Source organism: Pteropus alecto, unplaced genomic scaffold (assembly GCF_000325575.1).
Source record: "Pteropus alecto unplaced genomic scaffold, ASM32557v1 scaffold7, whole genome shotgun sequence".
Classification (NCBI taxonomy): domain Eukaryota; kingdom Metazoa; phylum Chordata; class Mammalia; order Chiroptera; family Pteropodidae; genus Pteropus; species Pteropus alecto.
This window is the reverse complement of record NW_006494614.1, coordinates 9,722,859-9,742,945: the sequence shown is the minus strand read 5'-3', so window position 1 is coordinate 9,742,945 and position 20,087 is coordinate 9,722,859. Positions and strand designations below refer to the sequence as shown.

The window sequence follows — 20,087 nt, the reverse complement described above, 5'->3', positions numbered from 1 at the left end:
TCCAATTTAAATAGAGAAATTTATCCTCATTTCCACAAAATGAAAGCTGGTTAATCAGGACAAACACATTTGACTAAAAGGACCCAAGAGGGCCATAAAGCTGTGATACATGTGTGTGGTAAACAACCTCATAAATATGAAAGACCATACTTCCTTTTCACCAGAGACCATTCTGCTCCCAGAAAGATTAGTTATGAGTTTGCTTAAAATAAAACACAAGCCTTACCAAATCCTGAGTGTGTGACACAGTCTTTCAAATTGGTGGTTAACATTTGTGAAAGCAATGGTTTAACAATCATTATAAATGATATACTGCGTAAAATATAATACTACACTTGATTACAAATTATATCCAGTCCATGTAAGTTGAATGCATACTGTACTTTAATAATCAAGACAGTTCGGCTGCTCTTCTGGAGTATGTTTCAGAGTTAACATACAACCCGTATTTAACAATATTGCTGTATTTTTAGTCATTTTATATTTAAGGGTCCAAAATATATTATGTTTACAAAATAACACTAACTGTGAATGTCAATCAATTTTTGATTTCTAGTCCTTCAAAAACACTCTACCCTGGTCATATATACTAATCTATATCACTGAAAATAACCAAAGATGATGGATAATTCATATAGTCTCACTTCCACAAAGATGTTCTAATTTCCTTAGAACCTGTAGGTCAAGTTCTCAATCTTTGAAAATAAACAAAAATGTTCTAGAGCAGTCATGTAGCCATGTATTTTGGGCTCTGTATGTATAGCATTGGATTTGAGAGCTAAAGGTGGCCATGCATGTTGCAGTAAGCTAAATCCCATATCAAAAAGAAAATGCAAAAGGAATTTAAAAGATTTTGTAATTCCAATGGCACAGATTTCAAAAACTTAGACTAACTCTTACATCTCTCTAAAACTAAGAGGTCATTGCCATGCTTACAGGTTTGAGGCAGTGATCTCTATTAGTATGTGATTAATCAAAGAGTGTACTTCGTATCATAAACTTGGGGTCTTATGCCATAGCAATGATTTTGCCTTTGCCCCAAAGAATCATTTGCTCTTGAAGTAATAGGCTTTTAAGGCACATTTTAACAAAAACCCATCATATACCCAGCTCAAAAATGGAAGCTCCACCTGGTTACAATAATATATGTATATATCCAAGTAATGTGTGAGTTACCAGATAAGCAAATGTCTCTACCCTGGGGATAAAGTCACATTAGAAAAGTAATTCTTTATTTGCTTATTCAAAAAGAAACATTGCGTAAAAAATATTAAAGAATTAGATTTATAAGAATAACCCACCGGTACCAAGCCTGTTGGCAAAGGTCCAACAGGGTATAGGTGTTGAAATTAGGAAAAAGACTTCTCTGGAAACCTGGGTTCCTACTCACCCAGGTTTCTGAGCAGAAATCACGAGGAAGGAAGTTAGGGCTCCTTCATGATTTTTAGAAATTTACTTCCAAAATGCAGAGACCCTTAGGAGGGCTCAAACTTTAAACCCCAATCAGCTACCATCTTAAACTGCAGTCACCAGCCTCAAAGGAACATTACTTGAGAAGGAGAGAGGATGGAAAAAAGCCGCAGATAGAAGTGGGACAGTTTCAAGGACAAGTTGCTTTAGGAACTTGATACATTTTGCTAGAAGCAGCTGTGACATCCCTAATGAGGCTCTGCTAATATATATATTGTTATAGTTAATATATATTAGCTAATAATAATTATATATATATATTTTTTTCTAATACCCACAAGCATGCCTTAGGGCACTGACCTTTTGGATGGACCTAGAATTTTTATCTACTTGGAATGGTTTGGGATGGGGTAGATTTAAGAGTTTTTTAACTTGCTATTAGTCTAAAGTAAACGTAACAAAAAAATTTCCTAGAAACAAATACAAAGCTAACTAACTCTAATGCCTCCTCTGGCCATCCCCTTCCCGCTGACCTTCAAGGGTTTTCAGGATTGCTTTTCAGCTGTGCAGAGCATGCTGTTAGCCAGCTGAGTTCTAGTTTAATCAGAAGGTGAAACAAGTAGATTACACAAGGCACATTGTCACAGATGAAGAGATTCAGATGACAAATGTGCCCAACAGGATTTAGCTCTGTGGTAGAGATCTGAGACATCCCCTGTGATCATGGAGTTAAAAAACAGAAAAGAAAACTAGTACTAAATAAATGTTTCAAATGTTGCACAATAATGTTGTGCAGCAAATGTTGCAGTTGGCTTACTGCACAGAGGCCCAACATACCGAATTGTATATATATTCTTCTTTCTCCAGCTGCCAATCACCTACATTTGGGAAATCACATGGCCTCTGATGTTACTTTAGCCTGGGTGGCAAATACCAAAAAGACTCCAGAAACTCTGCAATTCAGCGACATTCTTATTTCTCTCAAGTGATCGGCACCATTTTGGAAACCTGGTCCCAAAAGTTCTAAAGAACAGTAATGCAACAAAAAGAAACAGCCTCTCTGTATAAAATGATTATAGAGATGTGTGTTGAGGTAAAGCTTTATAAAAACTGTTGAGTAGGGAAGCACTGCCATAGCTATTGAAATGGTTAGATAAGTTTGGCACTATTATTATTCTACAAAACTCCTAGTTATTACTAGTTATAAATAAGGGACAGTTCTTATTGCTCCTGGAGCTTGCTGCCCTATTCCATCTTCTTTGAAAAATGATTTTTCTCAATGATTGGTAGCAAAAATTCCCAAATTTATAAAAAGTCATTGCCAATGCATCACTTTTGATTAATTTATGATTGCCATATAGAGAGGAACTACAGTATGCACGTCTTTGACACTACAGAAAAAAGCTTAGAAAAGTTGTTTTATCAAAGTTTAGTTCAATGAGAAAAAAACATGAAAAAGTGCAAAATATATACAGTTCCTGGCAGTTCTCACACAGGATTTTTCGGACTATAGACCATAAAAGTTTACATTTGTGTAATGAAATTACAGTGGATTTCACTTTATTGTTAATATACAAGTTTTTGCTTCAAAGTGCTTGCTTTATTTTAAAAAAGAGAAGATCAAGAGGGTTGCAGGAATTTTTTTTTACAACAAATTTATGTATTCCAATCTCCTTCTTCCTCTTCCTTTAGTGCAACGCAGTGCAGCAGCCTCACTGAAAGGTCTGATTTCAAAAGCTGTTCCTGAAACCTCACCTACAGCAGCAGTCTAGGGGTCCCATTGGGAGTGCTTCCTTTTTTCTTCTGCAGCCGATTCTGAACCTTTCGTGATTTTACCACTTTCATTCTCACCTCAAAAACTTCATGGATGGCCTTCCGGAAGCAATGAAAATTATAGTCAATAAGCCCTGGAGAAGAAAACAAAAATATTTAGGAATGTTACATAGAAATAATCTCCTTTTCATGTCTGTCATGGTGAAGACTCACCAGTAGGGTGCAGTAGAGGAGCGGCCTTAATATAAAGTCCACAGATTTCCCTGGGAGGCCTGCAGCTGAGCTTTTGCAGGTAGTTTTGTGAATGTTTATTTTTTCCTAAAGAAAGGTTCCAGAGTATATACCATATTTTCAAAGGTGTCTATGACCCAAAAGATTTGGAGAACCATCTGAATTGCACATTTAAAAAAAAAATTTATCATTAGTTTCAAGTATCCAGTACATTGGTTAGACAATTATATAGTTTATGAAACGATCTCTAATTGCACTTTCTTTCCTCTGGCTCTCTATCTACCCATTATATTAATGCTAATTGCATTCCCTATGCTGTGAACTGCACATTTTTTTATCTTTCATAATTAGATTTCTTACAATTAAGATATATTTTCAATGAAATATTTATTATTACTTTTCTCCAAAAGGTATTATTGAGTTGGCTCTGAGTGAAGGCAGACTCTGACTTGGAGTGTGGCTGAGATCTCAAAGCTACAGTATCAATCAAGTAATCAATCAATCAATCAATCAATATTTACTGGATATGTATTATATTTAAAGCATTGTCGTAAGCCCTAAGAAAAGTAAAGTGTCTGATTTTAGTGATAACAATCACCTCAGGTCATCTCAAGCTCAAGAATTCAACAACCAATTACACTCTTGGTTTCTCAATATTCAGTAAATTTTAAATGGAGAAATAGTAGGGGAGAATTTTCTTGTGTTTTCAGAAATCAGTTAGTGGTACAAAAATAGAATAAAAGATAATCCAAAGTCTTGAGTGTTATCATCACCATTAATTTGTAAAAGTATTGAGAGCAACATTGTGTTTATACCAAGTAGGATAAGGCAGTTGGTTCTATTTACTATCTTTACACTTATTAAAATAACTAGCCCAACCATTATGTCCATCCACTCAGGTGATGCTTCCAGAGACCCAAAAAGAAAGAACTGAGATGTCAGCCAAGGAGTGAAAGTCTTCAAAGTAGTCATACAACTAACTGCAAGTGAACTGAAGGAAACACTGTCTCAGCTTCCAGGAGCAAAAAGCTGAGTAGCGCCCTCTGCTGCTTCTGCAATGATAGTGACCTCAAGTGCAGTAAAACTAGGAGACCATTTCCTGAAGACCACGAGGCAAGAAGAGGGAAAGTACTAAGGAACAAGAAGCAGAAAAATTACCTCATTTAGTGGGAATTGGATTTGAGAATAAACCATACAATTCTCTGCCTATAATAAGTGTAACCAACTGCCTTAGGAAGAAAGCTTAGCTTGACTGGCTCAATGAGAAGGGTGCAATCTAATAATCTAAGAAATTTCAGAGACATCTTATTGATAGTTCTTGACAAATCTTTTTTTTAGTTGTATCGTTTCCTTCTTTTTTACAATTTTATTTATTTATTTTTTAACATTTTATTTATTTATTTATTTTCTTAACATTTTATTTATTTACTTATTTATATTCCCCCCCTCTGCCCTCCCCCCTGGTAGTTGACAAATTTTCACTTATTCATCTTTGCATATTGTAAATGTAAAAAAATTTTAAAACAGTAATTTTGCTGCATTTTGAATTTTAAAAGTAGAAAGGTAAAAATTCACAACTGAGGTTTTGTTTGTTTTTCTTTCTGTCACCACATATTACAACTGAGGTTTTTAAAGGAAGTAAGCATTCACAAAAAGAGTTTGCAATTTATTTCAGCCCTCTCATTAAAGGCAGTCGAAAATACAAGAACAGAGACATGAACAGAATAAGCACTATCTTCACCACCATACACAGTTATGTAATGGTCCCACATCCTTCTCTGGTTCAGTGGTTCTCACCATAGCTGCACATTAAAAACATCCAGGGAACTTTTAAAAAATTAACAAACCCCAGACCCCTCTCCCAGGAATTCTATTCTAAATATTTGGAGACAGACCCAGATGTCCGTATTTTTTAACCGCCTCCTTTCCCAAGGTGCTTATAACGTGCAGCCAAGGCTAAGAAGCCCACATATGTTTTCAGTCCTTTCCTTTCTGCCAAAGCAGTCACAGAGATTATTAATGCAAACTCAGAGACCAACATGAAGAAAAACTATTCGCCAAGTGTTGATTATCGGCACCAACGGAACCCAACCACCCTTGAGATTAAAGCAGCAAAATAAATCAAACTGCTCAATGCATTTATAAATACAAGTTCTTTTTAAAGACAAGTACCTTAAAGCTAGGGTGACCAACTCCTCTGGTTTGCCTGGGACATTCCCAGTTTCAGCACTGAAGGTCTCCTGTCCCACGAACGCCCTGTGTCCCAGGCAAATGGAGATGGTTGGTCACCCTAAAAAGCACACAATTTTAACACAATGGGCTTAAACCTAGTCTGCCTATTTATTTACATTTCTTAGTTATGACATTAAGACTAATACCTAGGTTCTAGTTAGTTTAATAAATTCTACAAAATTTGTCTATCCTCAGAGATGATTCCTCTTAGGTGGTTTAGCAATAACTTACCAAAGATCCACATGATAAATTCCTGCTTAAATTTACTTCCACAACCATAAATGAAAGTTAAAATTAGTGGACAAAAGTGTGAGGAAAAACAGAATTTTCATAGTTTGAAAGCATATATTAACTACAAAGAGAAAGACAGGGACTTTCCAGTAGAAAAAACTGGCAAACACTACCTTAACTAAATCAAGGTCAGCATCACCAGTAATAAGACATACCAACATCATTAACCACTTGATATGATGCACTGAAAATGACATGACATCATTTCTGTGTAGTATTCTTGCCAAAGTGCATAATCTCATTTCAACTGGGTGAAAATATCAGACAAACCCAATCTGAGGGACATTCTACCAAAGAACTGATCAGTACTCTTCAAAAGTTATCAAAGTCATGAAAGAGAAATAACTTTCACAGATTGGAGGAGACTAGGAGAGATAACAAATAAATCAGTTTAGGATCCTGGAATAGAAAGAGGGTATTTTTAGAAAAACTGGTGAAATTTGAATAAGGTCTGTAGTTTTATTGACAGTCATACCAACGTCAATTGCCTACTTTTGATAACTGTACCACACTATGTAAGATGTTAACATTCCGAGAAGCTGGATGAGGAGTATATGTAATCTATGTACTATTTTTGCAACTTTTTGCTAAAGTCTAAAATTAGTTAAAAATAAACAAGCTTTCCAGTTTAATAAATTATCATTTAATATAATTTTAGGACCTGCTGCTATAGATGGTTTGGGGGCTATAGTTGTACTATTTGCATTACTTTTATTTTTCTTAGTTCCCAAAATCAACATGAAATATTAATCATCAAATATAAATTCCAAAAATACCTTTAACCAAGGAAATATATATACGTCATGGTTTAAAACACCAAATACACAACTGACTCTATATAGGGAAAAGCTCAGGGCTCTTTAGTCCTGTCATATACTGGCAGTGTGACCTTGGGAGAAAGTCACTTATATTCCCTGGGTCTGGGTAAAAGCATCTGCGACTGATAAAGTAAAACAAGGTATGGTCCTGTCCATCTTCAAAATTCCATGAATCTACTATATAACCTATTTTTACTTTCAGCAAGATGAAAATAAGAAGTAAAATACCAATACCACTTAATTAAAAGTTTTGAGGGCCAAGGACACAAAAGGCAATTTAGTTGGTAATAGTCAGTAAATGCAACTGCACTAAGCAAAGAAGTGTAAAGTTAAATGATATATACCAGTTTTCGAGTATCAAATTTTCAATGCTAATACCGAATCCTGAAAAGAATACAGCAAAAAGGACAAACTCATAGTCTCTTACCATAAACCCATAAAAATCTTTCTGAAGAACATTTTGATAACAGGCATTAGAAGCCACCAAACCATGCCTTCCCTTTGATCTAAGTAATTCCCTTTGCTGAAGTTTTCCTCAGGAAATATACAAATATTTAGTGCAAAAAGGGTCATCATAGATTATTTATAACCTCAAAATCCAGAAACAATATAAATTTCTAACAATAGAAGAAACTAACACAATCATTAAAATGATGTGAACTACACAGATGTCTAATCAATGTAATGTATACTTGCAACTCATTAAAATAAATAAATAAATTTTTAAAAATGATGTGATAAAAAAGATTTAGTGAATTTGGAAAGATATAATAATTGAAGTTCATAAAGTAATATTTTCCATATTATCTCATATATAGATATAGATGAAAAAGGCTGGAAATTGATACAGAAAATGTTAAGAGTATCTGAGTGAGAAGTTTATTAATAATTATTTTTTTATTTATTTCTAAATCTTCTATATGAATTTATTACGTTTGTAATAAAAAGAAAAAATCTAAATTGTTTTCATGCTCAATGAACTAGAAAAATGTTCACGATAGGAATAAATGAAACAACAGGATATAAAACTGTACGGACAATATGGCCCCACTTTTGTTAGAAGGAAAAAAGAGATAAAGGAAGGGAGGAAGGGATAATGTAACAGGGGAAGGGAAGAAAGAAAGCAGGGAGAAAGAAAATTCCAGAAATTTAACATGAAGTTTAGCTCTAGATAATAAAATTGAGTGGTTTTATTTTGTTCTTTATACTTTCCTAAACTTTCAAACTATTTTTATGATGAACATGTATTGCTTTATAAGTAAATAAAAGGCTATTTCAGTAAATGTTACCTTTGCCACTTTGTTGGGAATTTTTTTACCCAACAAATTCATAAATCATACCCTTGTAACTAACAAAACTCCCTAGCCACATCAGTAAGCTGGTATTTCCCTGTTTAGGTAGCATGGGGAAAATGAATACCTTTATGAGGCTAATTGCTTTGGTTTTAAAACAAAACTAAATTTGGTCCTAAAAAATATATTTAGTGACATTAAGTATATTCATGTCTTCTCTTTTTGAAATCATGATGCCATCCCTCTTTTTGAAGACTAATGAATATTAATATGCAAAGGATGACTAGAAGTTAAATGCTGTCTAGTTTTAATGTTAATGTGAGTCTTCTCCTTCACACGGGGAGCACAAGTGATCACGTGGTCCCTAAAACCTTCTAGAGGTGTGGACCAAGAGACTCCTTTGTCCTCCTCACTGTTGGCTGGGGTCCTGCCCCCTGGTAAGAGACTTTACAGCTTGGCAACAATGCCTCAGCTAGCTTTACTCCCAGAAAAGCTAAGGCCCCCGGCAGATGGTTGCTTCCATTTCCACCTCTGGCAGCTTTCACTAGAGAGCAGGTTGGTTCACGGATCCCCAAAGCCTGACTGATGTGGGCAGGAGCCAAGGGGGCCTGTGACTTAAGTCTGGAAGCTGCTACCACCCACATTCAACAAGCAATAAAGACATTATTAGTCTGAATTAAAATGCTTTATTTAAATCATACACACACACACACACACACACACACACACACACACACACACACACACACACACACACACAATTACCTTTTCTTTCAAAGCTTTCCTCTCTGACAAAGCAAACAAGAGCCAGGAACTTTGTCACCTCTTTTAAATAAAGAACTGTGGTATTATTCAGCTTTATAATGGCTGTTGATTCCTTGTCATAGGGGGTTCCTGCTCCATCTTCTTTGAGACTAAATGGGGACAGAAACCAAAACATATTTGACAATTGAGAAAGAACTACAAATTGTAACCAGAGATCAGCTTTAACACAGAGAATGATAATCATAATGACAAGCAGTTTACACTTACAGTTCCTTTTAGCTAAAGATCTCAGAAACACACAATCACAAGAATGTACAGTGTATGACAATCACTTTCTTACTGACACAATGAGTGGCTGTCGTGGCAGCTGGGCAACTCTCCAGGCACCTGAGAAACACAGGTGAGGGATGGAAGTTAGCTCTTCTCCCCTCTGTGGCCCACAGGGGCTTCCTGTTTTCCCATGGTCAAATAATGGAGCTGTCAAAGCATGGCCTGATGAAAGACCAAGGACTGAAGAACTGTTCCAAATTTAAAAAGCCTAAAGACACATGGCAGCTGAATGCTGGCCTAGATCTTGGATCAGGAGGTAAAAAACAATAAAATAAAAGATAGAAGTGGGACCACTGGTAAAATCTGAATATGGACTATATATTAGATAATAATATAGCCATGCTAAATATACTTAATTTGATAATTAAACTGTGGTCCTATAAAAGAATGTCCTTGTTCTTAAGAGATAGATGCTCAAGTAACTAGGATCAAAGGATCATGATCTCTGCAACTTACTCCCAAATTGTTCGGCAAAAGCAAGTAAATGATATGAAATAGAAAGAGAGAGAGCAAATATGGCAAAATGATAAAAATTGGTGAATCCCAGTGGAGGGTATACACGAGTTCATTGTACTAACCTTGCACACTTTCTGTAGGTTGGAAATCTTTTCAAAATAAAAAGTTAAATAAAATACTGGTCTATTTTTAAAAAGGTATGGCCTTGAACATCGGTTCAATGTTCACAGCAACCTATTCACAGTAGCCAAGACATGGAAGCAACCAAAGTATCCTACGATAGATGATTGGCTAAAGAAGCTGTGGCACAAATATACAATGGAATATTATTCAGCCATAAGAAGAGATGGAATACTGCCATTTGCGACAACATGGATAAAGCTCGAAATAACCTTGCTAAGCGAAATAAACCAGACAGAAAAAGTTGAAAATCACATGATATCATTTATATGTGGGATATAAACCTAAAAGCAACAAATGAACAGGACAAACAGAGTATCATGGTCATGGACAATCGACTAGTGGTTACCAGAGGGTAGAGGGGAGGTGGAAGGGAGAAGGGGAAAGGCAAAACGGGTAAAGGGGGTCAAATATGTGGTGACAGAAAGAAATCTAACTATGAGAGGTGAACATACAGTGTAAATATATATATACTTTACTGTTAAAGTGTACAGCTAAAACTTATTGGATTTCATTAATCAATGTCACCATAAAAATAAATAAATAAATAATATTTTAAGGATCAAAAATAGGTATGGCCTACAGACACAGATAACTTGGGTTTCAATCCCAGCTCTCTTACTTACTATATGAACTGGAACAAGTTGAGTAACTTCTTTGAGACCCAATTTCCTCATCTGTATGCTAACAGTAATTACTTCAAAGTTTCTTAATATAAGGAAATAATACACATACAGCACTGAGCACAGTGCTGAGAACATGTAAAATGCAAAATGAATGTTAACTGCTATTACTAATTATTATTGCCTTGATGATTGAAACAGAGACCTCTGAAGACACTGATGTAATCAGAGTTACGAATCTTTTCCTCACAGGCAAAGGAGCACTTCCTTGTGCCTTTTTCCTTTATTTGTAACTGTGTATACATTTTCTAATTTATTTTTGCTTCCCAAATTTATGAATAATTGACCAGAAACCAACTTGATTAGAACTGTTAAGCCTTATGACTACAATATAATAATTTGGCCCATGCTAAACTTTATTCCTTTTGCATACTAAGAGCCAGCATTCACTAAAAATGTACTTTTTGATGGGCACCATTTTTAGTTCTTACCATGCATGCATTATCTATTTTCTGGCACAAGAATCCTTTAAGCTAGGTAGTGAGGAACTGAAGTTGGGGAGAATAAGAGAACTTGGTCAAAGCTGATGATGGGAGTACAGCCTGGACCTCAAACTAATTTGACTAATTTCGGAGTTAATGCTTTTAATTTCGTAAATATCACAAGGCGGTAGGGTGAAAAACCAGATTAAATGAAAATGCCTGAATTGTATTTTAAAGGAAACATAGGTTTTTAGTTTTGAGAGTATTTTAAACTGGTACACACATGGAAATTGTGGAAGTTAGTTTTCAAGTAGAAATCGGTGAGGTTTTACAACTGCAACCACTATGTTCTACTATTGAAGTTGCCATCTACAAAGCAATGAAAACTCATGAAGATAGAACTTATTTTAAAGGGTGCATGTGTGTAGAAATGACTGGTCTTAGCAGAAGCTCAGCTGAGATTCCTGAGTAGAAGACTGAGGCACCAGGTCACCTACTTCTAAACCCTGCGGGCTCCAAGGAGCAGCTGGAACTGGCAGTAAGCCTGCTTCCTGGGCTGCTGCACGCATCCCTGGCTCCCTCGCCCTGCTGGTTAACTGGCTGGCTGCTTGACTCTCCAGCAAACAGTCTGAGGAAATCCCAGGGCCTCCAAGTTCCCACCTCATTGTGACTCAGACTGGTTCTCACTGAACCTAGTGGGTTCTCAGGAACACTGCACTCTCCTACAGGAAAACAATCTGACGCCAAGGCCCAGCTCCCTCCTCTACCCAGCCCCTCCCTCCCCATGTTTGTTTTAGCTGGGTAAAAGTAACTCTGATTAACATAATTTACCACTTATGTCTAATTACCATATGGCACAATAATGATTATGCATATCATTAAATATTTGCCAGATTAATTGTGCTGTTCATTGTATTTGATTACCACAGCAATACAGACCGTAATCAGGGTATATTCAGCTTCCTTGACTATTTCAAGGTCATTCGCTTTCTGTTTAAAAACAATAGATTACTGTAGGGTAATAATCTTGGAGAATAAGGTCTATTTCTGAAGCCAGATGGTAGTGTTTAACAATAATAATAATAATAAAAAAATAATGAATAGACCATTTATCCAGGATCTACCAAGTGAAACCTAATGATAGTTCATCCTCACTATAGCCCTGTGAAGTATCACTTTCCCTTTTCCATAATGGGACTGTGTGTGCATGTGTGTATAACAGATAACAGAAAATTGGAACTGAGTGGGCAAAGGATTTTCAGCCTGTGGAAGAGAGAAATGGTGAGATGAGACTCTCACAGAAGTTGACAGAGGAGGCTGTGTAAAGCAGGTCACAGCCAGCAAGGAAAGAGGAAGATGAACAAAAGCTTAAACTCATCAATGACTGGATAAGGATATAAGATCCAATATAGACCAGCAACAACTTGATGTCTTAACTAGACAAAATAGTTCACACCCAATCACACTGTATAACAACCCTTCAGCAAATTTGTAATTATATGGAATTGTTTCTATGTCTGGTAACAATCAATTTCCTCCGTTCCTTATTTTATATCATTTTAAGTGCTCAGAAGGTTCTGTTTTCTAAGAATGTAAGACATAATAATAAACAGGTAATGTTGTTTGCTTAGTCTTATAACTCTGCTGCCACAACAGAACACAATCAAAAGTATATTTTTTAAAAAAACAAAACAGCCATCTCCTGTAACGGAGATAACGAACTATTGTTAATATGAGATATTTATTTAGAGTTCAAGGATCCTATTAGTCTCTCCCAAGTGCATAAGGTATTATGATAGGATGACAGGTTTTTCAGTAGAGGAACCAGGAATCAGTTAGGCTTGAGTCCAAATTCTAGTTCCATCCCTTATTGACCATATGAACATAAGATAGAAACTTAACCAGTGTGAACCTCAGTTTTCCCATCTTTAAAGTGGGGATAGTAATTTCTGCTTCATGGATTAGTAGCGAATTAAATGATATAATGTATGCAATGATATTATTAGCATAATGCCAGGCTTTTACCCAATAATTGCTATTATTACATGCTAATTGGTAATATTTATTTATAGAACTCAGTCATTCAAAACAAATCAAATAAGTAAATGCAAAATGTCTAAAGGTTATGAAAGAAAAGTATGGCTCGACTGTAGCCTTTAAAAATGTTTTACTTACCCATAAATACAAGAGATGTCAATAACCACATCGATCATATCACAGCAGAGCTCATAGGTTTGCATATCTACTGGGGTACTATCGGTTGCAATATAAATTTTACTGACCACATCAAAAAGAAATGCCTTTTCAATTCCAGAATTCTGAAACAAAAAGATGTTGATTTCAGACCAGATCATCATTGCGCAAACTTATATGCCATCCTAAATGTAAAATACTAATGAGCAAAGATGAAGTTCTAAAACTTTACATTGCTCCATTTTATTAAAATTTAAATGTCATTGTCAAAAACTTCTTTATAATGGACTTGCATAAGAAATGAAAAGTGAAATTAATTAATACAAATTATTTACTGTAGGTAAACAAATTGAATGGTGTTTCCTGACTTAGAGGTGTATCTGCAGTTAGCAAAAAGGACAAGTACAAACACTAACTTTACTGATTTTAAATTAAAAAATAAATTTTAAAAATGTGAACAAGCAAACTCGAAATCATGGAATGAAAATTAACGTGAGTACGACCAACAGGTCCACCTCAGTTCTACTCTGTGGAACCTGACTAGAGCTGGCAGTGTTTAGGACTCATTCAGCTAGCACATCATTCAATGTTAACAGTATATTTCTTATCATCAAAACCAATTTTTATGCTCCCTACCTCTGGTAAGGCTCTATTAACACTGAATGATTGTCTACAACTTGAATAAACACTCCAATTATACAGTGAAGTACAAGAATCCATTTTGGGAGTTAAATTTTAAAGGAGTTAAAATTTAAAATTTTAAAATTTTAAATTTAAAACAACCTGTAGGAGCAAACTCCAAAAGTAAATACTTCAGGGACCTGAAATGCCATAAGAGGAAGCAGAAATAAGATTGTTTTCACTCTTGCAATGTTATTCTTAAATTCTACATATGATGCTAACAGGATGATATCATTTACTTACTGAGATAAAGATGTTCAGCAAATTCTCCAGGGTGGGGAGTTGCGGAATTAGTTTCTGAACCACTTTGCTAAAAGCTTCAAATATTGAATGATCATATATGCTTGTCAGATAAAAGCTGAAAGAGGAAACAATATTTCATCACACTTTCCCCTTGACAGAGGAATAGATTGCTTAGGCTCTGTCATAATGCCAGTACCCTGCCTTCTGTACTTATACTTCTTATACACACAATCTAGCCCTCTTCAGAATTCAAAACAATATTGATGAAAAATTAACAGGTCTTAACAGGTCATTCCTCTCCAACTCCCCAAAAGCAAGAAAGGAATGTGCCCATTCTCATCTACTGCCTTGCTGGACTGGAAAGCTTAAAAATGCATCATATGTGTCCATACTAACTTCCTTACATTCTTCGAGAAAATGCACACCAGATCATCTGTACACATGCCTCTTAGATTAGTAATGGTTCTATTACTCATATTGAAGTGTTTAATTTTTTCATTTTCCAATTTGCAAAATGAATAATACACATAGCACCCCACAAAAAATTATAGAAAACTGCTTCTCCTTTGCATTTCTATTTGAATTATCTTCAGAGTTATAGATACTATCATATTTATCAAGAACTATAAACTTCAGCATCGATTAACCTGGATTGCATTCATGGGTTTTGTGTCTCAAGTTTTTCAAATGGGGGAAATACCTTAGCTTTGACCATTTGTTCAAGAAAAGTTTTTTTAACCCCACTACTTTTCCCGAAGATTAGCATTAGCACATGCAAACCTTGCTTTTCTCAAATACAATCCCAATGTCTACAGTACAGAATGGGGTAAACAATGGGGCAAATTAATGCCCATGCCAAACCATTTGTGGTATCTTTGGCCCCCAGATCTGCTTTTTTCCATTCATTACAGTGAACCCTGAAGGGTTTCTGTTCTCACCTGAGGTGAATTTTTTCTAATCCAGCATCAGCAAGGTCATCATTTGCCCTCTGATGAATATCTCTTTGGGTTTCAATTTTGTGGTCATCTGACAGACCATCCACTTTATGAATAAACACCTCGAAGTTGATGTCGGTGTTCACTTTGTAGGCCCTGGTGACTGTGAGGTGCAGCCTGGCCAGGGCCTCCATGTAATCATCCTAGGAACAAAGGCACACTCCTGTTAGGGGACCTGCTTTGCTTCCTAACCCTTCTAAGCTGCCTTCCACATACACTCTTTTCTTTCCGGCTTGATTGAAGTATGCTTGACAAATAAACATTGCATATGTTTAAGGTGTATGACGTGATGTTTTGATATACATACATGTTGTGAAATGCTTGCCCCCAATCAAGCTAACTAACCTTTCTAGCACCTCCTCTCACAAGTAACCTTTTTTTTTTCCCCTTCCCACATACATTCTTAATCTGGAAATCATCTGGGTACAACCTCCAAAAATATTTTGCTAAAGCCCAAAAACTGGTTTCATAGAATTCAAGGTCGAAAACTTACGTTTTGTTAACAAAGAAATGAAAAAAAAAAAAAGGTCAGAAAAACACAGCTGTAGGCAGTTATGATTAACTTGGTGACAGTCATCAAGATCAGAGTTTCAATTTTGTGAACTGAAAATTCACAAAGGTCACCTAGGACCTTCTGTAGGATGCAATTTCTCCCAGAGTTTTGAGTTTCATGGTGAACTGTGACAATTGGAAATGAAAATATGATGGAACTCTAGGAGGACGGAGAAGGAGCCAGGAGGAAAAAAATTTAAGGACCACTCGTCTGGAGCAGCCAAACTGGGCCCATGCCCCTTGTTTGTAAGTAAAGTTTTATTGGAACACAGCCACACTCATTTGTTTACATACTACCTACGGTTATTTTCATACTACAATGGCAGAATTGAGTGGTTCTCTTCTGTACAAACTCCTCAGAGACAATATAGCCTGCAAAGCCTAAAATATTTACCAGCTGGCCCTTTACAGAAAAAGATTGCTGACCCCCTGGTCTATAGTCATTGCCCCAAATAACACAAAAGTATTTTTTTTCTCCATCTCACAGATAATATCTACATAATAATATAACAAATACCTGTGTAGGTATCTCTCTGCTTAAAAAATCAAACATTCGATACTGAATGAAGCCCTGTCTGTTTCTCCCCATCCTCTCAGACCGCCCATTACTCTACCCACCCACCCTGCAGAGGTACCACTATCCCAAGTTTAGGGTTTATTCTCAGTCATCTCTTTATACATTACTACGTACATATGCATTCTTGAAGAACAACATACAGAATTCATTTACATTGTCTCAAAATTTATAGCAATATCAAGTTATATACAAATTACAGTTTGCCTTTTTCACTCAACATTATGTCAGAATTTCGCTACACTGAAGTGCATAACTCCTTTTAATGGCTCTATAAAATTTCATTGTATGGATGGTCTGTAATTTATTATATATTTGCCTGTTGATAGACATTCAGAATGTTTCCAGTTATGTTTTAGTTCTTACACGAATCTATGACTGTGAGTTTTTTAGGGCTTACGCTGAAGGCTGACCTGTTGAGTCATAGAAATAAGCACCTTGAACTTGACTAGATAGAATGTAAGAGCACCAATGATGCTACAGACCCTCACCAATACTTAGTGTGGTCAGGTCTCTTCATTATTGCCAATTTGAAGGGTATGAACAGGTCTTGTTTTTATAGCAAAAAAAAAAGGAAAGGGAGCTATAGGACAGAATTTAAAGGACTTTCCACTCCCCATTCTGACTTCAAACCTGGGTAAATACAGAAAGCCAATAAAACAGGGGATTTTTTTTTTTTGATGTTCTTCTATTCCTCATATTAAATTAATAAACATGTGTTCCTAGTCTCTAGATAAATAAAAATGTTAAAGATACTAATAAGAAATGATAGAGAGAAAAATAGCAAATGTAATCTCTCACTCTCAAACTCTAAAGAGTTGTTTAAAATTAAAGACAAATAATGGACACTGGGATAGTAGATTGAGCATTCTGGAAAAATTCTAGATGAATGATTTGCAGCCCTTTTTAAATACCTTAAAAAATCTCAAATAAAAACTAAAGTTATTACTGTATGTTTCCACATATATGCAATTCTAAAAAAAGCAAATTAATCTATAGTGACAGAAAGTACATCAGCAGTTACCTGGGGCTGAAGTTTGGGGGACTACTCAAGAAAGGACACAAAGGAAGCTCTTGGGGTGGTCGAAATATTCTACATCTTGATTGTGAGATAGTTACAAGGTGTATACATTTTTCAAATTCAATAAACTGTGCACTTAAAATGAGGGCATTTTATTGTATGTATAATACGCCTCAAAAAAAGTATTGTTGCTTATGTCTTTAACTGAAGAGGGCAGATAAGGGGACATGCCTATGAGCAGCTAGCCAATGTCAAGGGTACATCGCAATCTCAAATTATGAGAAATCGCTGCACTAATCTCCCTGTCACGCATATAAAATGGTCTGATGACCAATTAACTGATGAAGCGGTATAGAGCTACAAGGACTAAACATTACATTAAAAAGAAGAAAATACTCAGTTTATTAGAGCAGAGAGATTGTCGATGATTTTTCCTACGGTGTTTGTTATCATCTTCTGGGACTAATAAAAGTAAAGAAAAAATGTACTGCCTAGTTTCAATCCAAAATTAGATCTAGGAATTATAGACATGTGTGTCCCAAGGCACATGTGGAATGGCTTCAGGGGGGCCGAGGGTGGCCCTGGAGATGTAGTACATTCTGTGGGTTCTGCTGGCAGCGGGGCTAATGGTGTCACACATTTAGGTTGAGGGAAATCACTCTTGATGCTTTCATTCTATTTTACATTCTGTGAGGACATATTTTCTTTTTGGTGATAGATTTACCTGGCAATCCTATGACAGTGAGGAATTCACAAGCAAAAAATAAAAATATGAGGTGTCAGACCAACAGAGCACTGCTTAGAAATAAAACGGATGATGTTCAAGTGTTGCCAAGATACTTCCCTAATGTGTGCTCTTCTTTTCAGCGCTTGTAATCACATCATGTAAAGAGTCCTACAAATATGATTTTACAGTCTGCATCCAATAGAAAAGCATAGTAGACAAACTCTAAAACTGCTTATTTAATCTCATGTTTTTATATTTTTGCTTCATATTTTTTATATTTCTATAAATATGCATTGTGCAGGGATTCTTATACCTTTCTTTGCCCTACAGCTAAAAAACAGGTAGACGGGGAAAAAATTTAAATCATTTCAATTAAAAGTAAAATTAAATTAAATTTAAAAAACACATTTACCAACCCAAATTGAAGGCCTTCTTTTATGTTCAGGTAGAATTAAAACCAAAATATGGTTACAATTTGAAAATAGGCAAGTAGCTATATTACAGCCATTGTACAAACAACTGAGATAGATTTGCTTTGGAAATCTGAATTCCATAAATGCAAATGACTATGTAACCATAACATGGTATTAAGGTAAGTAATTACTGAGCCACTGTCTTAAAATGATCAGTCATCTGGTTGGAATCTACTTACTCACATGTAATGCAATGCTACCCCTACTTAGTTCAACAACCATTGAAGAACAGTGGCCATGTGACTTAGGGAGAAAATGGAGCTTAGAAGAGATAGATGAGCATGACATCCCTGGAGCCTGACCTCCCATGCAGCAACGTGTACACACCCTGGCTGCCCCTCTCCAGCAACAAGCTCCCTGATTTATGGTGCTGGCAGCCTGAGGCAGGAAGGCAGGGGATCCTGCCAAGGCCACAGATGGGCCAGAAAACAGGTCAGTACAAGTGGGACAGCCAGGAAAGTAGTGACTGACAGCAGGCTCTGGACCTGATGCAAGCGTCTACAAGCATGCATTGCTGGATGGGTCCAAGGGTGGAAAGGCACTGCTGTTTCTAGATCAGGCATTGGAATTTAAAGTCTCCCCGCTCCACACCCCACCAAAAAAGAAAGAACTCTTTCTAACCATTTGGCTAAGCTCCCACAGCTACGCTAGGAGTACACAGTGCAGTCACTTGGAACAAAAAGGCTTAGTTGAAAATTTCATTATTATATTACACAGCCACCTAGTTCCATGAGTGAATATATGATGCTCTCAAGCTTCAGTGGTCTTCTCAGAGAACAGTTTCCAAGCATGGGCTCAGAACCATTATTACTAAGTCTTCACATCCCTTCCCTTCAACTACACTGGTGCCTCTTGGGGCTGGGAGTATTCGGCCCACCTGTTTGATTGTAGGTCCACAGTTTCAGGAAAATGTCTCAGCCTGAATTTAGAGTTGGTTTAGCATATTCCTGTAGGACTTACTGCCTTTTATTCTCCTACAGGTGCAAAAGAGAGCCCTTGGGAGGGCCTTCAGGCTGAGCCATGCATCAGGGACATTTTCTAAGACACCTGGATATGGAGAGTTTGAAGAGCATCAATGTCCCAATCCTGCTGCCTGTATCTTCTTATAATGATCTACCTGAGATGCACCTGTGGTCCTGCTGCTTCCTTTCCTTCTCTCCCTTTAAGTGGCCCTGTTCTCACTTAACAGGAGAAAGGCCCAGGATGCCAAAGAGACCATTCAGAAGGCTGGTTTGAATAACTGATAAAGTGAATTACTCTAATGCCTGGGTAATAAGGCTCTTCATCAGTCAAGGGGATTCTAATTCTTTGCTTTCAGCATGTCTGTTGATAAACTACTAAAAATAGTTTTTCGTGATAGAAAACTGGGCAATTTAGGGAATGTAACTTGTAAGGAGTTTAAGTAATTGAGTGAATGTTCTATCCAAATTTAGCCTATATCTACATATTCTCTGATGTGAACAAGTTACTCAATGCTTATAGCTATATCAACAAAAACAAAAATAGAATTGATGCCAAATCCTGTCTTATTCAAGCATCGATACATGAACTAAGTGGAAAAATATCATCTTCTTAAAAGAAACATTTATCTCAAATTTCATTTTTTATATTTAATATTTACCTATAAAATACACAGTAGGTATGCTGTCTTAATCAATTGTGTACTAATAATAATTATAATAATTTAATTTGGAAAAAAAAATTTTCACCCAGAACTTCAGCTTCATAGAAAATAGTAAATATTT

The 20,087-nt window shown here is 36.1% G+C and overlaps 1 protein-coding gene across 1 annotated transcript in view; it reads right to left on the bottom strand.

The window, feature by feature from the left end:
• The window catches only part of RRAGD (Ras related GTP binding D), a 37,730-nt gene continuing 17,643 nt past the window's right edge, over positions 1 to 20,087 (bottom strand). The window contains exons 3-7 of the mRNA XM_006926310.3: positions 14,939 to 15,138; positions 14,001 to 14,115; positions 13,059 to 13,201; positions 8,813 to 8,961; positions 1 to 3,317 (exon numbers count right to left, since the gene is read on the bottom strand). Coding sequence (XP_006926372.1) covers positions 3,166 to 3,317; positions 8,813 to 8,961; positions 13,059 to 13,201; positions 14,001 to 14,115; positions 14,939 to 15,138 — 759 coding nt within the window. The 3' untranslated portion in view covers positions 1 to 3,165. The remainder of the gene's footprint in view (positions 3,318 to 8,812; positions 8,962 to 13,058; positions 13,202 to 14,000; positions 14,116 to 14,938; positions 15,139 to 20,087) is intronic.